Below are 22,095 nucleotides of genomic sequence, written 5' to 3'. Positions count from 1 at the left end.
CTGAGCCGAAGGCAGGCGCCCAACCGCTGAACCACCCAGGTGTCCCTGACCTGATTTCTTTATCAGTGATTTTTCTATTTTATATTTCTATTATATTCTTTTATCTTATTGTATCTTCAATACCCAAATTCTACTCATATTACCTCATTTGGCCCAATTTCATTTGTTCAAATCAGCATCCTAATGCAAGACTGTGCATTCTATCTGTTTATCATACGCTGAAATCCCTCTTAATTTAACACATTCTGTTTATTTATGATACTAACACTTTGAAGAGACAAGGCCACTTATATTGCAAAATTTGTCATCTTTTGAACTCGTCTCAATACTGTCCATGATACAATTTGTTTATTCTCTACCCTTCATATTTTTGTAGGTTGGAAATTATTTTCTGTCCTGAGGGATTCACGTTAAATATTTGTGACTGAAGTACATCACATAGGTGATTATGTGTATTCTATTAACAGACACAACATGTATTGAATTGTACTATTAGTTTTGGAATGTTAAAACTCTATTAAAAAGTTTGATTCCTCCATTATCTTTTATTTGCTTAATATATTTATATATATATAAATTATAATATAAAATTATGTTAATATTTAACATAATAAATTAAAATTATTATATATACATAATCCAACAATCATTTTTTTCCTGCCTTTTTTTCCCCCCACACTATTGGGCAAACACAGCTTAATACTCAGAAACATGTATTTTTTTTAACAAAGCTATAAATCTTTTAAATTTTCCTTACTTGTTTGGCCTAAGATTTGTGAGAATTATCTTGTTTCTTCCCTGCCCCATTCTTGGAATTAATTCTTTCAGAATTCTCTGATCAGGGATGCCTGGGAGGCTCTGTGGTTTACTGCCTGCCTTTAACTTAGGGTGTGTACCTGGAGTCCCGGGATCTAGTCCCACATTGGGCTCCCTGCATGGAGCCTGCTTCTCCCTCTGCCTATGTCTCTGCCTCTCTCTCTCTACCTCTCTCTCTCTCTCACTCACTGTGTCTCTTATGAATAAATAAATAAAATCTTAAAAAAAAAGAATTCTCATCATAATAGTAGATATTTAAAGATAGTAATGTAAATGATCAGGGTGCTTATTGCTACTTGCTTTTTGGTCATTTTTTTCTATTTCATGAAAATAAACCTATTTCAGATTTTTGTCTTTTGTAGGATTGTTTCTTTCTTTCTTTTTCTTTTTTTTTAAGATTTTATTTATTCATTCATGAGAGACAGAGAAAGAGAGAGAGGCAGAGACACAGGCAGAGGGAGAAGCAAGCTCCATGCAGGGAGCCCGATGTGGGACTCGATCCCTGAACTCCAGCATCACACCCTGGGCCAAAGGCAGGCACTAAAACTGCTGAGCCACCCAGGTGTCCCTGGAGGATTGTTTCTGATCAATATGCTCCTATGGTTGTCTTTCACTTTTATAATATCTTGTTTGTTTATTCCCACCCCCCCCCGCCTTTATTGATTAGTTTAGCGAATGTACCATCATACATTGATTTTTTTTTCCAAGAGATACTTTTTTGGTTTTTTGTTTGTTTTCTTAGACTAAGGGGGGAGGTCCCGAGGGAGTGGGTGAGAGAATCTTTTTTTTTTTTTTTTAAGATTTTATTTATTTACCAGAGACAGAGAGAGAGAGAGGTAGAGGGAGAAGCAGGCTCCATGCAGGGAGCCTGACGTGGGACTCGATCCCAGGTCTCCAGGATCATGGCTGAAGGTGGCGCTAAACCGCTAAGCCACCGGGGCTGCCCGGTTGAGAGAATCTTAAGCAGGCTCCACGCCCAGCTCCAAGCCCAACACAGGACTTGATCTTACAACCCTGAGATCATGACCTGAGCTGAAATCAAGAGTTGGATGCTCACCAACTGAGCCACCAGGTACCTCGAAGAGATATCTTTTTGAATTTATGTGTTGATTTTCTTTCTAAACTCATTACATTCTGAGTTTTTTATCTTTATACTTTGTTTTCCTTTGGCTTACTTGATGTTTTTTCTAAATGTTTTCATAAATTGTTTATTTGTGTTGAGGTGACAACTTTTCTCTGGACATTGTGGTTGGATATTGTACCTTCCAAAATATAGTATTTTCATTTTTTGTTTGGTTATATTTCTCTAGTTTCATTGTGTATTTCCTTAGTATAATAAAAATATTGACTCTGTTTTTGTTTTTTTTTTTTTTTTTTGGACTGCTGACAGCTTTCAAGCCCCACCTCTCTGCCTCACTTTTGGGAAAGCAGATTAAAAAAAAAAAAAAAAAAAAAAAAACAACCCTGAGAGCTCCCTACTTTGGTGCCTTTGGGAAGCTCAAACCATGCAAACCCCACGTCCAGGAACCCTCAGCCCTGCACCATACCCTAACTCTCATAAAAAACCTTATTAAGTCATTCTCTTCCAAATCTTTAAGTCCTTTCAAACCTATTTGATAACCACTCTGCTTTCTCTAGGAAGTCTCATTATATAAGTAATAAATCTTTTCACACCTTCCTGATGTATATGTGTCATCTTTAGTCTTGATATGCAAGTCATAGTTTGTATGGGTATCCATCCTACCTCTGCCAGTTGTCCACTACATTTATTGACTTAGCATTTAATTAATAGAGAGCCTTCAGTTTTTCAGATGGAGTGCTTTTTGTTTTCTGATGCTGCTACTAGGTTTGGTGTTATTTTTTGAGGTCACAGAATATATCATTTCATCTGTTATACACATCCCACAATTGAGTCACATACTGTTTGCCCTTGACTCATGCCCCACTCATTCTACACTTACACTCCTGAGTCTTTTCCTGAATCTGGATTGCTTTTTTCCAGCTTATATCTGATATTCCATTTTAACAGTCCTAGGCACTCTGGTATCTCAAAACTTTCCTCCACATTATAATTTCTTGATTCTCTCTAGCATCTCCAAATGGAAGGAATTTCTTATTTCATTTGAGTACGTATCTGTGAATTGTCTGAAAAGGCATCAAAATACTGGGAAGTACAAGGATGGCTGGCCATGAAAATAAAGAAAAGGAAGAGAGGATGTGAAAAATTATATGAACCAACACAGATTTAGCATACTTAGAATGGAGGAGGAATAACAGAACTCAATTGAAGATAAGTAAAAACAATTAATTACTTAGCACCTCTGATATATCAGAACCTTGTAATTCAGTGATGAAAAAGGAAAGATTGTGTCTGCTCTTGAGGAAGTTTAGAGAAATGTAAATAGAATAACGAGGAAACTAATTATATCATAATTGGAAACAAAAGGATGGTGGAAGGAATGAAGTACTAGAACATAAAAAGAGACACATGGACATACTTACATAGAGTTGGCAGGTGCAGCCTTTCTAAGCATAGGACGTTTATCCCAAGACTAAAGAATGAGAAGGATCAGCTTACAAAGTGCCCAGGTCCAAGGAGTCTTGTCAGATGAAACAGTCTATGGAAAGCATCAAGTCCTAGAGAAGGTTGTACCATATCCTAAGTGCTGAAAAGAGATATGAAAGGAGATAGGTGCAAAAGGGTCAGTGTTTGGACATGATGTCATATAAAAGGAGTCCTGGGGTCCTTGGAAAGGGGTTTGGATCATATTTCAAGAATAAAGAGAAACACTAGAGAAACTTAGGATAAATTCTTAACCTTTGATTTGCATTTAAATCTGTGGTAGATTCAAAATAAAGATGTCAAGGTTTTTTTTCCTCTCTCTTTTTTTAAGATTATTTATTTATTTATTCATAAGAGACACACACAGAGAGAGAGAGAGAGAGAGAGAGAGAGAGGCAGAGACACAGGCAGAGGGAGAAGCAGGCTCCATGCAGGGAGCCCAACCTGGTACTTGATCCTGGGTCTTCAGGATCACTCCCGGGCCGAAGGTGGTGCTAAACCATTGAGTCACCTGGGCTGCCCCTTTTTTCCTCTTAATCAAATTTGGTTGGTCTGGGACAGAACCAGGATATCAGATTTATAACAAGCTTGCCAAAGATTCTGGGCCACACCTACATTTCAGTAACTTCACTATCCTACGTAATGTTACATCCCTGAACTGTTGGCCTTTCAAAAATTTCATAACCATATTTTACAATTCAATAAGCCCTTCATTTGTTATGAGAGTTATTAGTTCATATTTCTTTCATAGAAGTTCCATATCCTCTAGCATAAGAAATATAAGTATTTTTTGTTTTCTTCTTTTGTTTCAGATTTGGATTTACATTGTGAGGTAATGAGCTATGTAGAAATGCCCACTTATGAAAAAGATATATCTTCCATACAATATCAGAGCACATATAACAGAGAAAAACTCTATGAACATAAGAAATGTCAGAAGAAATTTAGTAGTGGCTCTCCGTTTACTCTACATCACAGGTTTCATATTGGTAGAAGACTCTATGAATGCAAAGAATGTGGGAAAAATTTTTGTAATGGCTATCAACTTGTCCTACATCAGAGAGTTCATATTGGTGAGAAACCCTATGAATGTACAGAATGCGGGAAGAACTTTAAAAGTGGTTATCAACTTACTGTACATCAGAGATTTCATACTGGTGAGAAAACCTATGAATGTAGGATATGTGGGAAGGCCTTTATTTATGTTTCACATATTGTTCAGCATGAGCGAATCCACACTAGTGGGCCTTATGAACGTCAGGAATGTGGGAAGGCCTTTAGTCAAGGTAGATACCTTAGAATTCATCAAAGAATTCATACTGGTGAGAAACCCTATAAATGTCAAGAACGTGGGAAGGCTTTTAGGAAGCGCTCAAACTTTGTTAAACATGGGCAAATCCATACTGATGAGAAACCTTATGTATGTGAGAAATGTGGGAAGGCCTTTAAAAGAAGTTACCAACTTAGTGTACATCAGAGTATACATACTGGTAAAAAAAACTATATGAATGTAAAGAATGTGGAAAGGGCTATACCACTGCCTCACACTTTACATCAGAAAATTCATAAAAGTGGGAAACCATATGAATGTAAAGAATGTAAGAAAATCTTTACCTTGTATAGAAATCTTACTTGACATCAATGTATTCACACTGGTGAGGAACTTTTTGAATGTAGGCAGTGTGGGAAGGTTTATACTACTGGCTCAAAACTTTTTCAACATCAGAAAACTCACACTGGTGAGAAGCCCTATGAATGTCACGAATGTGGGAAGACCTTTAGCTTATATGGATACCTTCACCAGCATCAGAAAATTCATACTGGTGTGAAACACTTTGAATGTAAGGAGTGTAAAAAAACCCTTCACTTTGTATAGAAATCTTATTCGACATCAGAGTATTCATTCTGGTAGGAAACTTTTTGGATGTACGGAATGTTAGAAGACCTATAGTATTGGCTCAAACTTTGTTCAGCATCAGAAAATTCATACTGGTGGGAAGCCCTATGACCGTAGGGAATGTGGGAAGGCCTTTAGTCGGGCTTCAAACCTTGTTCAACATGAGAGAATTCATACTGAATGAATGGTTTACAAAAACCCTACATGTGTAAGAAGTGTGGGAAAGCCTTCAGATATGGTTCAACTCTTAAAGCACATCAGGGAATGCATACAGATACGAAACTCTAAGAACATAAGGAATGTGACAGTGCCATTAGGCATGACCCAGACTTTTTTCACATCAGGCAGTTCACAGTGGTGAGAAATTATTGAATGTTAGTCTTCATAGGTATCTTTTCACCAGCTGAGAGAATTCATAATGTAGTTTATATTACTTCATAAAGATTTCAGTGTTAGTCTTGTTTTAATGGAATGTTTGACTAAACAATAGCGAATTAAACCCCGAATAGCCAAAGCAATCTTGAAAAAGAATAAAGCTGGAAGTATTATGATCCTAGATTTCAAGATATAATACAAAGCTGTAGTAATCAGTATGGAACTGGCATAAAAATAGGCACCTAGACCAATGGAATAGAATAGAGAGCCCAGAAATAAACCCACAACTATATGGTTAATTAATATTCAACAGAGGAGGCAAAAATACGCAACGGGAAAAAGTCTCTTCAACAAATGTTGGGAAAACTGGACCACTTTCTTACACCGTACACTAAAACTCAAAATGGAGTAAAGACCTAAATGTGAGACCCATACCATAAAAATCCAAGGAGAGAGCACAGGCAGTAATTTCTCTGACATCACCTGTAGCAACACTTTTCTAGATAGGTCCCCTGAGGGAAAAGAAACAAGCAAAAATAAACTACTGGGACTACATCATGATTAAAAAAAAAAAAAAAAAAGCTTCTGCACAGCAAAGGAAACATTCAACAAAACTAAAGGGCAACCTACAGAATTGGAGAATATATTTGCAAATGACATATCCAATAAAGGAATAGTATCCAAAAGGTAGAAAAAACTTCTACAACTCAACATACACACACAGGGGAATCCCTGGGTGGCTCAGCGGTTTAGCGCCTGCCTTTGGCCCAGGGCGCGAACCTAGAGTCCTGGGATCGAGTCCCACGTCGGGCTCCCGGCATGGAGCCTTCTTCTCCCTCCTCCTGTGTCTCTGCCTCTCTCTCTCTCTTTCTCTGTCTATCATGAATAAATAAATAAATCTTTAAAAAAATAAAAAACCATACACACAAAAAAATTCAATTTAAAAATGGGCAGAGGACCTGAACAAGCATTTCTCCAAAAAGACATAAGATGACCAGCAGACAGAAAAAGATGCTCAGCATCACTCATCATAAGGGAAATACAAATCAAAACCATGAGATATCACCTCACACCTGTCAGAATGGCTAAAATCAACAACACAAGAAACAATGTTGGCAAGGATGTGGAGAAAGACTCTTTGCACTGTTGGTGGGAATGCAAACTGGTGCAGCCACTGAAGAAAACAGTATGGAGGTTCCTGAGAAAATTAAAAGTAGAATTATCACAGGATTAAGTAATTCCACTCATGGATATTTACCCAAAGAATACAAAAACACTAATTTGAAAAGATGTATGCACCCCTGTATTTATTTTAGCATTATTACAAGAGCCAAATTATGGAAGTAGCCCAAGTGTTCATCAATAAGTGAATGGATAAAGGAGATGTGATATGAAGGAATATTATATGTAATATTCATATATATATACCTACATATATTTATATGTGTATATGAACTTGTATATATGAATGTATATATTCATATGCATATATAAATATTACTCAGCCAAAAAAAAGAAATCTTGCCATTTGCAACAACACGGATAGATCTAGAGGGTATAATGCTGACTGAAATAAGTCAGTCTGAGAAAGACGAATACCATATGATCTCACTAATACCTGGAATTTAAGAAACAAAACAAATAAAGAAAAAATAGACAAAAGAACAGACTCTTCTCTATAGAGAACACTGATGGTTACCATTCTGGGAGTTGGGGGTTGGTGAAATAGGTGAAGGGGATTAAGAGAACACTGATGATGAGCACTGAGTAATGTATAGTATTGTTGAATCACTACATTGTGCACCTGAAGCTAATATAACACTGTCGACTATACTGGAATTAAAATTTTTTAAAAAATAAAATAATGACAAATTAAGAAAAAAAATGGGAATCTTAATTTTTCATGCCTGCAACATTCATAGAATTTTCAATTAAATTTGTTAATTTACTGAACAGCTAAAAGCCTTCCATAATAATCAATGGTTGTGTTACAGATTACCCCAAATTTTAATTAATGGCTCATCACCAACAACAGCTCTCACAGTTTCTGTGGGTCAGAAATTCAAGAGTGACTTGGCTGAGGGCTTCTGGATTTTTTTTTTTTTTAAGGTTTTATTTTTTCATTCATGAGAGACACAAGAAAGGGGCAGAGGCACAGGCAGAGAGAGAAGCAGGCTCCTCCCAGGGAGCCTGATGTGGGATTTGTTCCTGGATCCTGGAATCACGCCCTGAGCCAAAGGCAGATGCTCAACTGCTGAGCCACCCAAGCATCCCCAGATTGGATTTTTCATGAGATTTCAGCCCTAGAAGGAAGGCTTGACCAGGGCTGAAGGATCTGGTCCAAGTGGCTCAATCATATTGACTGCTGGCACAGAGAGAGAATGTGTGAGAAGAAAGCCCTCCTCCTCCACAGTGGACCTGATTTACATGAGGAAATCCCGGACTTACAGTTGATGCTGTAAATGGGTGAGGCTTCTGGCACTTTTTTTTTTTTTTTAAGATTTTATTTATTTATTCATAGACACAGAGAGAGAGAGGCAGACACAGGCAGAGGGAGAAGCAGGCTCCATGCAGGGAGCCCGATGACTCGATCCCGGGTCTCCAGATTCACACCCCAGGCTGCAGGCGGCGCCAAACCGCTGCGCCACTGGGGCTGCCAGGCTTCTGGCACTTCTTGAGTGTATGTTGCATGTAGTAAGAATGTACACGGTTTATACTGAGGACTCGTGGTTCCATTTTAAAAAATATATCCACGATTTCCTTGAAACTGTGCCTATCTCTTGCTGCATCCCAGGCTACCTGAAAATATAAAATATATTCACGAATTCTTTGAAACTGTGCCTATCTCTTGCTGCATCCCAGGCTACCTGAAAATATAAATAAGTGTGTATGCTTCTCACAGTTTCTATGGGTCAGGAATTTGGGAGCAAATAGATGTGCTAGGCAGTTCTGGTGCCAGGTATCTATTTTATCTCATGAGATAGCAGGTCTTGAAGGGATAGATGAGGGTTGGAGGATCTGCTTTCCAAGATGGCTTAGTTTTGTGGCTGATAGCTTCATCCTGGCAAGTTACTTCCTCTCCATGTGCTGCTTGAGTGTCCTTGTGACAGGATAATTGGCTTTTCTCAGAAGTGATCTTGCTGTAATCCAGCCTCGGCAGTCACTTTCGCTTCACCATTCTTATTACCAGTAAGTCAAGTCCAGCCCACATTCAACAGGAGAGGAGGAATCCAGCTTCACCTTTTGAAGGGGGAAATGTCAAATCATTTGCAGACATATTTCTTTTTTTTTTTTTTTTGCAGACATATTTCTAAATCACTACACCTTCCAGCCACCAAAACGGTTACTCAGTCATTGTTCAACTCTCAAAAATTAATAATAAAGATGTTCACTTCATGTATACAGAAATCCTTTAAGCCACAGCACATAACTTACCTGTCATCGTTGCCATTCTACTAACTTACAGCCTGTGTGTTATTCGCCAAGATATCTATCATCTATTATGGCATCATTTGCCAAATGCTAATAGTCTTATTATGGAAATTAATTAAAGTTATACTTGTTGAGGCACCTGAGTGGCTCAGTTGTGGAGATGATCCCGGGCTCCTGGGATCAAGTACCACATCAGCTTCCCCTCAGGGAGCCTGCTTCTCTGTGTGCCTATGTCTCTGCCTTTTTCTGTGTGTCTCTTATGAATAAATAAATAAAATCTTTTTAAAAAAAGTTGGGGAGGTGGGTAGGGGGATGGGGTTACTGGGTGACAGGCACTGAGAGGAGCACTTGATGGGATGAGCACTGGGTGTTACACTATATGTTGGCAAAGTGACTCTAATAAAAAATATACCAAAAAAAAGTCATACTTATAAAACCTTGGAAGAGTATCTGGCAATATAACCTGTGTTAAATAGATATGAGCTGGTACTCTCGTCACTACTTGTGTTGCTAATAGTTAATTTTTATGAATAAGATCTTAACAGTTTAATTAATTTCACACAGCTTCTTAAAGCCACTCATTAAATTTCACATAATTTTGGAAATAAGAGGGCAGCCCTAGTGGCTCAGCAGTTTAGTGCCCCCTTCCGCCCAGGGTGTGATCCTGGGGACTGGGGATCCAGTCCTGCATTGGGCTTCCTGCCATGGAGCCTGCTTCTCCCTTAGCCTGAGTCTGTGTCTCTCATGAATAAATAAAAAAATCTTAAAAAAAAGTTTTTTTGGAAATAAGCATATGATTTAGAGATGTAAAGATTATGATAATAGCAACACGTTTTTGGAAATAAGCATATGATTTAGAGATGTAGAGATTATGATAATAGCAACAATTCATATTCTCTATTCATAATTAAGTAGGAATTCATAATAGGCTAGTAAGAAGTAAATTTTTTTAGATTTTTCCTAAATTTGTAACGTAAATATTTCTTTTTTAATCAGTATCTATTCTAGTTAATATATTGCATTTGGATTTGTTTTTTGTTTTCTAAGGTAGTACTTTTTTATGTCTTTGATTTTTTTTTTTTTGTGACATGTCTACAGTGCCCACATTCTTGATTTATTCCCTCCTGATATGATTTGTTGATCTGTCCCTCATTTTTCCTTCAAATTGGAAATTATATCCAGACAATTCATTGAGTTGAGACCGCTGGGTGGCTCTGTCAGTTAAGTGTCCAACTCTTGGTGTCAGCTGAGGCCAGATCTCAGAGTCTAGCCCCATGTTAGGACTCTACTCATTGTGGAGTCTGCTTGAGATTATCTCTCCTCCCTTCCCCTTTGCCCTTATTGTGCTTGCCCTCTCTCTCAAAGAGGTAAATAAATCTCTTCTTTAAAAAAAGGAATGTTTGGGACGCCTGGGTAGCTCAGTGGTTGAATGTCTGCCTTTGCCCCAGGATGTGATCTTGGCGTCCTAGGATGGAGTCCCACATCAAGCTCCCTGCGTGGAGCCTGCTTCTCTCTGCCTATGTCTCTACCTCCCTCTTTGTGTCTCTCGTGAACAAATAAATAAAATCATAAAAAGTAATATTTTCCATTATTTTGGCATGTAGTTTTCAGTGTCTTGTTAAACTTTCCCTATTATTACTTACTTTTGACAGTTTAAGCTTTTTTTTTTAGTTTAAGCTTTTAATGACTGAGATCTGATTTAAAGATCATGACTGTATGTCATAACTGTCCATTGACCCTCACAGATTAAATCATTTTTTATTTATGTCACTGGAATGTAAAATAAGATACATTCAATTTTATTTTATTTTTTTTAATTTTTTTTTTATTTATTTATGATAGTCACAGAGAGAGAGAGAGAGAGAGGCAGAGACACAGGCAGAGGGAGAAGCAGGCTCCATGCACCGGGAGCCCGATGTGGGATTCGATCCCGGGTCTCCAGGATCGCGCCCTGGGCCAAAGGCAGGCGCTAAACCGCTGCGCCACCCAGGGATCCTGATACATTTAATTTTAGAAGTCATATCTTCCTATAGAATTAAACCTTGTTAATATGTAGCATTTTTTTAGCCTACAGTCATCCTTTCAAATTAATCTTGTCTGCTCTAAAATTATATTAACTTTTTTTATAAGTATTTAACTGGGGGATCCCTGGGTGGCTCAGCGGTTTAGCGCCTGCCATTGGCCCGGGGCGTGATCCTGGAATGCGGGGATCGAGTCCCACATCGGGCTCCCTGCATGGAACCTGCTTATCCCTCTGCCTGTATCTCTCCCTCTCTGTGTGTGTGTGTCTCTCATGAATGAATAAATAAAATCTTTAAAAAATGTATTTAACTGGTATAGTTTTTATCATCTTTTTCATTGCCACCTCTTTTTCTCCTTAAGCTTCAGATATGACCCTTTTAACACCTACATCCGCATTTTTATTTTTTAAAGATTTTATTTTTTAAATAATCTCTGCACCCAAAGTAGGGCTTGGACTCACAACCCCAGGATCAAGAGTGGCACACTCCACCTACTGAGCCAGCTGAGTGCCACATTCTTATTTTTTTAACAGGAGAAAAAAAAAACCCAAAGCTTTATTTTGTGCTCATGGAGACTCCATAGTGAAATTGAGACCTCCATAATTTTTAAATTGATGTTTAATAGAACTAATCAATTTAAATTACCTATGATTATTGATAAACATAAATCATTTTTAGTTGCCTAATGTTCTTTCTGTATCTTTCTCTGAATTTCTTGTTTTCTTTCATTTACTTATTCTTTCTCAATACATTTTTTTTTTTATCTCTTTGGAAAATTTTCACTCTTGTTTGATTCTGTAGGCTATTAATATAGAACTATAACAAGCATTTTAACTTAAGGTCCAGATTTAGTTGAAACACAGTTTTCCACACACCTGACATTTGTTAGAATTCTTTAATTTCAGGGGCACTTGGGTGGCTCAGTTGGTTAAGCTGGATTCTGATTTTGACTCAGGCCATGATCAGGGTCCTAAGATAATCCTCAACTGGTTCTCCTCCCTGGGTGTGGAGTCTACTTAAGATTCTCTCCCTCGGGTGGCTCAGTGGTTTAGCCCAGCTTTCAGCCTAGGGTGTGATCCTAGAGACCCGAGATCGAGTGCCACGTCGGGCTCTCTGCATGGAGCCTGTTTCTCCCTGTGTCTGTGCTTCTCTCTGTGTGTCTCCCATGAATAAATAAAATCTTAAAAAAAAAAAAGATTCTCTCCCTCGCCCTCTACCTCTACCCACCCCCGCACCTGTGTGTGTTTTCTCTCTTAAAAAAAAAAAAAAAAAAAAAAAAAAGAAAAATAATTAAAAAAAAAAAGTTTCAATTTCACCCTGGCACCTCCACTGTCTGCCGGGTGGAGGCTGTCTGTGCAACAGGCACCCTGACAGTGGTTCTAAGGCCCGTTTAGCTCCCCAGCCAGATGTCTGACTTCAACTGGGACCTGGGCAAGCCTGGGAGCAGAAGATGCTGCCATCAGTTCGGTATTGAAATAGATCAGCTCATGTCTGGACCACCTGGAGGAGAACCACTACTTCTACGTCTGTCTCCAGGAGCTGCCTGAGTCCAACTGGCAGACATGCCTGAGTTCAGCCCAGCTCAGGGAGGCCCCTAGGCTCTGCTAGCCCCCAACCAGTCCCCAACCCTTCCTCCCTGGGCTAGGCTTTGGCCCTGAGCACTCAGCACCTGAGTTAGATACTTCTCAATATCTTGCATTCAGGTCCCCTGGTGGGTCTACCTTCCTGGGCCATCCTTCTGGTACTCCCCTTGGCCTGCCTGGGCCAGCCCCCACCACTTGGCATCCCCTCCTGGGGCCAGGTGTGAGCCTATGACCCACCCACCTTGCCTGCCTGCCCAATTCCCTGGCACTCCTCCCTCTGCCCAGGCCTTGAGTGTCCACATTAAGCAGATCACAAACACCAAGAATTAACTAATTAAAAAAAAAGAATGCTTCCACTTCAATCCTCCCTTATAAGTTGCTATTATGTAGTTCCTTAATCTTTTTCCTTTTATTTTTAATCCAAGAAATTAGACATATTAGTGGTTCACACAGTAAATGATAATATATATATAGGATATACAGTAGGAATAGTTTGTACATTTTATCATAAATATTTCATTGATTTTTTAAAATATTTTATTTATTCATGAGCAACAGAGAGAGAGAGAGAGAGAGAGAGGTAAAGACACAGGCCGAGGGAGAAGCAGGCTCCATGCAGGGAGCCCGATGTGGGACTCGATCCCCAGTCTCCATGATCACGCCCTGGGCTGAAGGCGGTGCTAAACCACTGAGACACCTGGGCTACCCAATTTTATTAATTTTTGTAATGAAATTTATTAGCCTATATTTCATGTTACATCCTTCTTTCTCTTGTATTGTAAGACTTCGATATCTTGGAATCTTACAAGACCCTAAAAGCTTAACCATGTGTTCCCCTCAGCTCACCAGATATGCCTGCTGCCCAAAAGGAAATTCTTTTATCCTTCTTTCTCTTGTATTGTGCTACTTTGATATCTTGGAATCTTACAAGACCCTAAAAGCTTAACCATGTGTTCCCCTCAGCTCACCAGATATGCCTGCTGCCCAAAAGGAAATTCTTTCAACTAGTTAGTTTCCATTTCAGCCAGACCATCTGCACTCTATCTGGTAATCAACCAAATGGGGTTCACCTCCCAGGGACCTACAAGATTAAAATAGCCAATTACATCCCCCCAAGGGAGTCAGGAGTCACTTCATCCTCTTGTTAGTATAAATCTTGCTCCCATAGCTGCTGCTGTTTTTACTCTGCTCCCCAAGTGACAACGTCCTATAGCATGCAGTATCCTATTCCCCTAGGATGTGAGGATATGAAACTAATAAACCGCTGTCAATCTCTGTGTGTAGTGTGTATTGTGTAGGTGTCCTGTGTTCAGACATCTCCAGAACCCTAGGACAGGACTCCTCCCTCACTAGTGGCTGACAGAACACCTTCCAACACATTTTCACCATCATTCCATGAGTTTTCAGCATCTACACTAAATAGGATTTTTATAAAGCTCAATTAATCTTCAAATAGAAGTGCTACATCATGTCAGCCTGGTTTTTATGGATTGTCAGCAGTTGAGCTACTAAAAGAATCTCAGAAATATGTCGGTGATTGAGATTGATTCTTGATTCTTCAGGTTGGGAAAGTGGAATATTGGAATAAGGACTGAGTTAAAATGAGAAATATTGGTGGCAGAAACAGACACTGTTTCACTCATATATTACTATGAAAATGTAATGTTATAATCAAGATGAGAAATCTGTCGACCTGACAAGTTAAAATACAAACAGCAAATCCACTTTTGAGAATTTAATTTACATATAAGCCTATAAATATGTAAACTGAAATTTATGGAGGGATATTAATGGAAGATTGTAAGAAAAAATAGGAAAATTCTTAGTATCTATTTATAGAGTTAATTTTTTTTGGAAAGATTTTATTTATTAGGGAGCGAGCAAGCATGAGTTGGGGGGGAAGGGAGAGGGAGAAACAGACTCCCCACTGAACATGAAGCTGGATGTGGGGCTTCATCCCTGAACCTGTGACATCATGACCTGAGCCGAAGTCAGAGACTGAGCCACCCAGGCACCCCAAGTTTCAATTCGTAAAAAGCGTTCAGCTACACTACTGTGACCTACTTTGCAGCTGTTGAAAATAATGACATGCATATGTACTAATGGGAAGACATTTATGTGAACTAAAAGAAATACATATGCATATAGCACTCATAGGATTTGAAATTGCATATACATATGAGTGTATATAACATCTGCATATTTTATTTGAAAATAATTTATACAGAAGGATGCACATCAAAATGTTGTGGACTCTAGGTTAGTTGATGTATGAAATATATGGGAGAAGAGTTTGCTCACATTTTTATTTAAACCTTCTATACCTTTTGAAATGTTAATCTATGCATGTTTTGCATGTTTAAGATATATTTTAATGTTGGGACACCTGGGTGGCTCAGCTGTTGGACGGCTGCCTTCAGCTCAGGTTGTGATCCGGAATCAGTGATAAGTCCTCATGGCACTCTTGTGAAGAGACTGCTTCTCCCTGTCTGTGTCTATGCCTCTCTCTGTCTTGAATGAATGAATGAATGAATGAATCTTTAATATATATGTATATAGGGATCCCTGGGTGGCGCAGCGGTTTGGCGCCTGCCTTTGGCCCAGGGCGCGATCCTGGAGACCCAGGATCGAATCCCACGTCAGGCTCCCGGTGCATGGAGCCTGCTTCTCCCTCTGCCTGTGTCTCTGCGCCTGTCTCTTTCTCTCTGTGACTATCATAAATGAATAAAAAAAAAAATTAATATATATGTATATATATACTGATTACTAAAATGTGGGAATCCTGGGATGCCAGGGTGGCTCAGCCGTTGTCTGTCTTTGGCCTACAGTGTGATCCTGGAGTCCACTCCCAGCATGGAGCCTGCTTCTCTCTCAGCCTATGTCTCTGCCTCTCTCTCTCTGTCTCTCATGAATAAATAAATAAATCTTTTTTTTTTTTTTTAAAGGAAAGTCTAGGGATCCCTGGGTGGCGCAGCGGTTTGGCGCCTGCCTTTGGCCCAGGGAGCGATCCTGGAGACTTGGGATCGAATCCCACGTCGGGCTCCCGGTGCATGGAGCCTGCTTCTCCCTCTGCCTATGTCTCTGCCTCCCTCTCTCTCTCTCTCTCTCTGTGACTATCATTTAAAAAAAAAAAAAAAGGAAAGTCTTTAAAATAAAATAAAATAAAATATGGGAATCCTTTTATGAAAATTTTACATTTCTCATTTGTTGAACTTACTCCTGAATCTAAATACATAAAAACACAACTCTGATTCTTTTGATACCCCATTATTTCCAGATTTTGAGCATTGGGCCATAATTTATCTTCACTGTCCAAACAAATGAAAAGCAAATTATTTTTCAACAAGATCTCATGACCAGGCATTAAAATTAAAAGGTGTTTCCCAATCTATGGGTATTTATTTATTTATTTATAGTTTTTTTTTTTTAAGATTTATTTATTTATTTATTTTTTCATGATAGACACACAGAGAGAGGCAGAGACACAGGAGGAGGGAGAAGCAGGCTCCATGCCGGGAGCTCGAGGCGGGACTTGATCTCCGGATCGCACCCTGGGCCAAAGGCAGGCGCTAAACCGCCAAGCCACCCAGGGATCCCCTCTATGGGCTTTTATTTTTTATTTTTTTGCTTTTTATTTTTATTTTTTTAATAAATATATTTTTTATTGGTGTTCAATTTGCCAACATACAGAATAACACCCAGTGCTCATCCCGTCAAGTGCCCCCTCAGTTCCCGCCACCCAGTCACCCCCACCCCCCGCCCTCCTCCCCTTCCACCACCCCTAGTTCATTTCCCAGAGTTAGGAGTCTTTATGTTCTGTCTCCCTTTCTGATATTTCCCACACATTTCTTCTCCCTTCCCTTATATTCTTTTTCACCATTATTTATATTCCCCAAATGAATGAGAACATATAATGTTTGTCCTTTTAAATGCAGTCAAGTCCACCAATTCATAATACAGCCGAGAGCGATAAAAAGATTTGCTTAACAGTCCATTTTGGGTGGACATAATATTGTAAAACACACTGCTTTATTGTGATAGTCTTCAGAGAACTGCAGTATTCTTGAAAAAGGGACTAAAATTCTCTTTCCCCTTTTCTACAATGAGAATATATGATGTGATGAAGCTTCACTTTCTCCAGCTTTTCTCCCCGGGAAACACGGCTTTGCCAAAAAACAGTGTAACATTATATGGCTTATGTAATCCCAGCAACTTCAACTCTAAAATGGCAATAAGTACCTGTGGCATTTCGAGCGGAAGGGTACATTCACCTGCACGCTCCTCACGCACACACAGTCTGGCTGGATTATGAACCTACACCTTCAGGGACTGGTGCGGGACGACCCTCCGAGTCTCCTCACTGATTCTACAGGGCGGACCCTCACACACACGCCTGAAGCCTCCAAAGAGAGGAGCTCCGCAGTCCTCTTCTCAGAACTCCCGGGTATGGGACCGGTCGCACTCACCTCCTATCCGCCTGGACCACCGCCGCACTCGGCCCTCACCTCAGGTCCCCGCCCCTCACCTCAGGTCCCCGCCTCCCGCAGGTCGGTGCTCTGCGCTTGCGCACACCCCGGCCGCGCGGCCACTCCCAGAAGTCTCCGGGGCTCGGGCCGGTCGGGTCGCTTTGCTTCGGGGCTTTCGCGACCCTCCGCTCTGTGCCTCACGGTGACCGGGGCGGTGTTGCTTGTTGGGCGCCGCGCGTGAGTGGCCCCGTGTGAAGAAGACGTCCTCATGAGTCGCCGCGGAAAAGGCTGTGCGGACGTAGCGAGGAGCCCGCGTGGACTGCCAGTGGAGGTGAGTGAGGCTGCGCGAGGCTTTGTGAAGCGTGGGAGTCGGGAGCGCGGGTGGCCGCCCCGCTTCGGGCCTGTGGGTGCTCGAGCCGCGGAGGAGGGTGCTTGTGTCCCCATGAGAAAGACGGGAAGGGTATGTGTGTGCGAGAGGCCGTGCTGCGGGTGAGGGGCCAAAGGAAAGAAACAAAATGCAAACCATTCAGTAAAACAGTCTGAACTGAAAATGCAAAGAACTTCCCGGAAACCTCCAACTTAATAAATTAAAAACAAAGTTTCAAGTTACTACGCAGTTGTTACAATGAATATGAAGTAAACATAAAGATCTAAGCGAAAAGATTAGGAATGTTGATGTCAAGTTCTGATCATGGCAAAGGAATATTTGATATGTTAACTAGTCTTGATTGTTTCATGTATTGACTAAAAACATTTGAATACACAGTGATTCGTGTCTAACAGCACACCCCCCAAAACGAAACATGACCACAAATATAAGAAGGGTTAGCATATGACCATGTAAATTTCCAGACCTTTTCTGTTTTTTTTTTTTTCTTTTTAAGATTTTATTTTTCATGAGAGACACACAGAGGCAGAGACACAGGCAGAGGCAGAAGCAGGCTCCCCACAGTGAGCCCGATGTGGGAGTCGATCTCAGTACCCCGGGATCATGCCCTGAGCCAAAGGAGATGCCCAACCCCTGAGCCACCCAGGCATCCCTGTCTTCTGTTTAAAGATTATCTGTCAGGAAGTCTTCTTTGTATTGATTTTTTAAAAAGATTTTATTTATTCGTGAGAGACACAGAGAGGCAGACACAGGCAGAGGGAGAAGCAGGCTCCCTGCAAGGAGCCTGATGTGGGACTCCATCCCAGATTCTGGGATCATGCCCTGAGCCCAAGGCAGACTTCAACTGCTGAGCCACCCAGGTGTCCCTTCTTTGTATTAATAAATTCTTTTTTTTTCTCTTCTTTTTGAAAATTTTATTTTAAGTAAACTCTACACCCAACCTGGAGCTTGAACTCATACCTGAGATCAAGAGGGCATACTCTTATCAACTGAGCCAGCCAGGTGCGCCTAATTAATATATTCTTATATTTTATATAAATAAATGTATTGCTCAGCCTGATTATTTTCTTTTTCTTTTTTTTGCCTGATTATTTTTTGTTGACATTTTCCGTGTAAATATTCTTCCTAACTTAACGACTGTTTCATATTGTAGTGCAATGTTGGTCTGTCTTATATTTAACTGGTAATAATTGTTAGACTCAGAATGCTGAATATTCTATGTCCATCTCTAATATTTTGAACAACTTCACCAAATTTCAAGGCCACAAAAGAGGTTCTCCTTTAGACGATGTGTCCTCTTCAGTCTTGAGGTAGAAGTGGAAAGAGGAGGATATTCTCACAGAGCTCAGGTCCACATTTTCCTTACCACATTCTGTCACATGGATCAGAAAATTTCCTTTGAAAGTGTCTGGTCTGGGTTCAATGCAGAAATGACTCTGCAGCAGAGACCCATGGGAATTGAATGAAGAAATGAATTTGTCTACAATCTAACTTACTAAATTGTGCATGATGTGAGGTAATTTAAAACCTAGAATACTAGAATATAATAATAAGGTTAACTGAAGTCCAGTGGATACACCCTAAAGCACAACTGGTCTCACAGTCCTTCTGTTCTCCCAGGTTTGGGTTTTCTAGACTCTACTTTTCTGGTAGAGGAACACAGAGGATCAGTCACCTCTTGCAGATCTAAAACAATGGCTCATGTAAGTTAATGTTTCTCTTCTTTCTAAAATATGTGTGTATTTTTTAGGTCATGTAAGTATTTTCATTAATTTTCTTGAAGGAAAGGTTCTTCAAATAACCTGCTTCCCAGCCTTTGTTCCAGTGAAATGGGATGCCAAATTGCCTAATGCCCTCTCTGTTGCCCACTTTAAACTAACTAATGTTTATGTAATTACTGACCAAATTATTCAAGATATTCTTAAGTGCCCATTCTTCATTTAAGGGCCTTAGAGAATAGTGAAGGAGTTAAGTTCTTTCAAGTAAAGGTTAGGTCTATTGTTTGATGAGAAGGGGACAGTGGTTCTTTATTCATGATAAGACTTTGAAATTTTCTACAAATCTGAGATTTCTAGGTAAATGAGGAGGAACTTGTCACCGAATGACCTGAATCTTAATGTAGGGTAAAATCTCATGCTTTGTATGGATTAGTATACGTTTGGGCCTTTGATAATGGAGATCGTGGCTTTGATAGGGAAGCCATGAGAAATAAATAGTAAGGCTCTTTTTTTGCTGAATGAAAAACGCCAAATTTGGGTGACACCTGTATAATTAACCAGCCTTCTTCAGAACCTTTTTTTTTTTTTTTTAAGATTTTATTTACTTATTCATGAGAGACACAGAGAGAGAGTGAGAAGGAGAGGCAGAAAATAGAAGAGAAGCAGGCTCCCTGCAGGGAGCCCAATGTAGGCCTTAATCCTGAGACCCTGGGATCATGCCCTGAGCCAAAGGCAGACACTCAGCCCTGAGCCACCAAGGCGTACCTACAGATATCTTAAAACTAAGCTTTGAGTGGATCTGCACTCAAGTTCACTCACATGATTGTTTATAGGATACAGTTCTTCATGGACTTTTGAACTAGGGACCTTACTTCCTCAGTAACTTTTGGCTGGAGATTGCTCTTGGTTTATTGTATGTGGGCCTGTCCAGAAGGCAGCTCACAACATGGTAGCTGACTTTATCAGAGTGAGCAAGTAATACAACAATATAGGATGAGCAACAGAGAAATTATAGTCTTTTATAACCTAATGTTGGAAGTAACATTCCATCACTTTTACTGTATTTCATTTGTTAAAAAAAATTCACTTTGATTAGGTTTCAGCCCGTATTCAAAGGGAGGGGATTACACAAGGACATAAATAGTAGGAAATAGAGATCATTGGTAATTAGTAAAGTGACCTACCATACTTATTTTTTTTTAAGATTTATTTATTCATGAGAGACACAGAGAGAGAGAGGAGAGGCAGAGACACAGGCAGAGAGAGAAGCAAGCTCCATGCAGGGAGCCTGACGTGGGACTTGATCCCGGGACTCCAGGATCATGCCCTGGGCCGAAGGCAGGCGCTAAACCGCTGAGCCACCCAGGGATCCCAACCTACCACACTTAAAATACAGAAAGTGTTGAGTGAGAATTTGTAGGTGGCAATAAAAATTAGCCAGTAACAGAATTTTAGAATTGTGGATGCAACCTATGTTATGCACCTAAGTGTATAAATGATTAAATCTGGCATATCCATAAAATATGTTCTGGTAGAGGAACCCAGAGGATCAGTCACCTCTTGCAGATCTAAAACAATGGCTCATGTAAGTTGATGTTTCTCTTCTTGCTAAGTATGTAAGTGATTAAATCTGATATACCCATAAAATGTAGTATCATGTGTCCAAAAAATACATGGATTTATTGAAACAGGTAAAAATACTTACGGTAAGATTTGAAATAGTGAAGTACTTGATGATTGAAGTAAGTCTTAATTTAATTCAACCCAGTTATCTAAAATTTGGAAAGAGGTATCCCATGATTAAATTTTTTCTTCCCTTAAAAAGAAAAATATTCCTTAGTAGCTCACATTTATTGAGAATATGAGGCACATACCATTTGGCTATTGATCTTATAATTTTTAATTATACTTTTTTAATTTAGTAGGTAGACATTATTATTTTGTTCATTTCCAAAAGGTTTAGACATTTAGAAGTATCCCAGAGCACAGAGGATTTTTTATCTATCAGCCAGCTTCAAAATATATATATGTTCTGTTTCGGTCCCCTTTTCCATCATAGATTTCTAGCCTACATGCTTCCTACGTTGCTCTTTTTCTGCATAGAAGTCCTTCATCTCTCTACTTTTAATTTCTTCAGTAATACATGTATTTACTGTTTCAGGGATCATTAACATTCAGTGATGTGGCCATAGGCTTCTCTCAGCAGGAGTGGGAATGTCTTGACCCTGTTCAGAAGTCTTTGTACCGAGATGTAATGATGGAGAACTATGGTAACTTGGTCTCACTGGGTATGTTTATTGGCGTCAGATAATTTGGATAAATTTAGAATCTGCTCTATAGGCTCAGAAAGTAACAGAATTTTAGAATTGTGTTAAATTTGCTTTTTTCTCTTCCCCCAAAAAGTATCTTGAGCTTTTGTCAGGTTGGAAATGGCAACTCCATTAAGCACCTTTGTTTTTCCTTAAGTGTTATTGAGAACCCCCTCTGGTCTTTTTTTGTATTTGCCTTTTTTTCATAATGATCAAGCTGGCAAATTAGAGTTCTGTGGCATATATTGTATGACCTTGTCAAAGGATCTAAATTTCTTATTCATTTGTGCTCCAGATTGCTGTTAATACCCCACTTTATTTTTTTATTTTTATTTATTCATAGAGACAGAGAGAGAGAGAGGCAGAGACACAGGCAGAGGGAGAAGCAGGCATCATACAGAGAGCCTGACGTGGGACTCGATCCAGGGTCTCCAGGATCACGCCCTGGGCTGCAGGCGGCGCTAAACCGCTGCGCCACCGGTGCTGCCCTACCCCACTTTATTTGATACAGTTTCAGGGATAGGAGC

At 39.7% G+C, this 22,095-nt stretch overlaps 2 protein-coding genes and 1 long non-coding RNA gene across 9 annotated transcripts in view; 2 read left to right on the top strand and 1 right to left on the bottom strand.

The window, feature by feature from the left end:
• Positions 1-6,260, top strand: part of LOC100686288 (zinc finger protein 573) — a 45,406-nt gene extending 39,146 nt beyond the window's left edge. The window contains 4 exon segments of the mRNA XM_038529187.1: positions 4,192-4,880; positions 4,883-4,929; positions 4,931-5,240; positions 5,242-6,260. Of these exon segments, the coding sequence (XP_038385115.1) occupies positions 4,192-4,880; positions 4,883-4,929; positions 4,931-5,240; positions 5,242-5,460 (1,265 nt within the window). The 3' untranslated portion in view covers positions 5,461-6,260.
• Positions 6,261-8,604: 2,344 nt separating this feature from the next.
• Positions 8,605-17,622, bottom strand: LOC119869609. The gene is made up of 2 exons (XR_005354712.1): positions 17,154-17,622; positions 8,605-8,891 (listed from the first exon to the last, which is right to left on the bottom strand). It is a non-coding gene; the product is annotated as an uncharacterized LOC119869609 (long non-coding RNA).
• Positions 17,265-22,095, top strand: part of LOC102156679 (zinc finger protein 850-like) — a 26,006-nt gene continuing 21,175 nt past the window's right edge. The window contains exons 1-4 of one of the 7 annotated variants that reach the window (XM_038529042.1): positions 17,265-17,484; positions 18,466-18,543; positions 19,162-19,244; positions 21,421-21,529. In XM_038529042.1, coding sequence (XP_038384970.1) covers positions 19,236-19,244; positions 21,421-21,529 — 118 coding nt within the window. In that variant the 5' untranslated portion in view covers positions 17,265-17,484; positions 18,466-18,543; positions 19,162-19,235. Of the gene's footprint in view, positions 17,485-18,465; positions 18,544-19,161; positions 19,245-20,635; positions 20,845-21,420; positions 21,548-22,095 lie in introns of those variants that run through there. The other 6 variants (XM_038529040.1, XM_038529041.1, XM_038529043.1 and 3 more) reach the window with 6 other exon arrangements.

Source organism: Canis lupus, chromosome 1 (genome assembly GCF_011100685.1).
Source record: "Canis lupus familiaris isolate Mischka breed German Shepherd chromosome 1, alternate assembly UU_Cfam_GSD_1.0, whole genome shotgun sequence".
In the NCBI taxonomy this organism is placed as follows: Eukaryota; Metazoa; Chordata; class Mammalia; order Carnivora; family Canidae; genus Canis; species Canis lupus.
The sequence above is the reverse complement of the archived record's forward strand: the minus strand, read 5'-3'. Positions and strand labels throughout refer to the sequence as shown.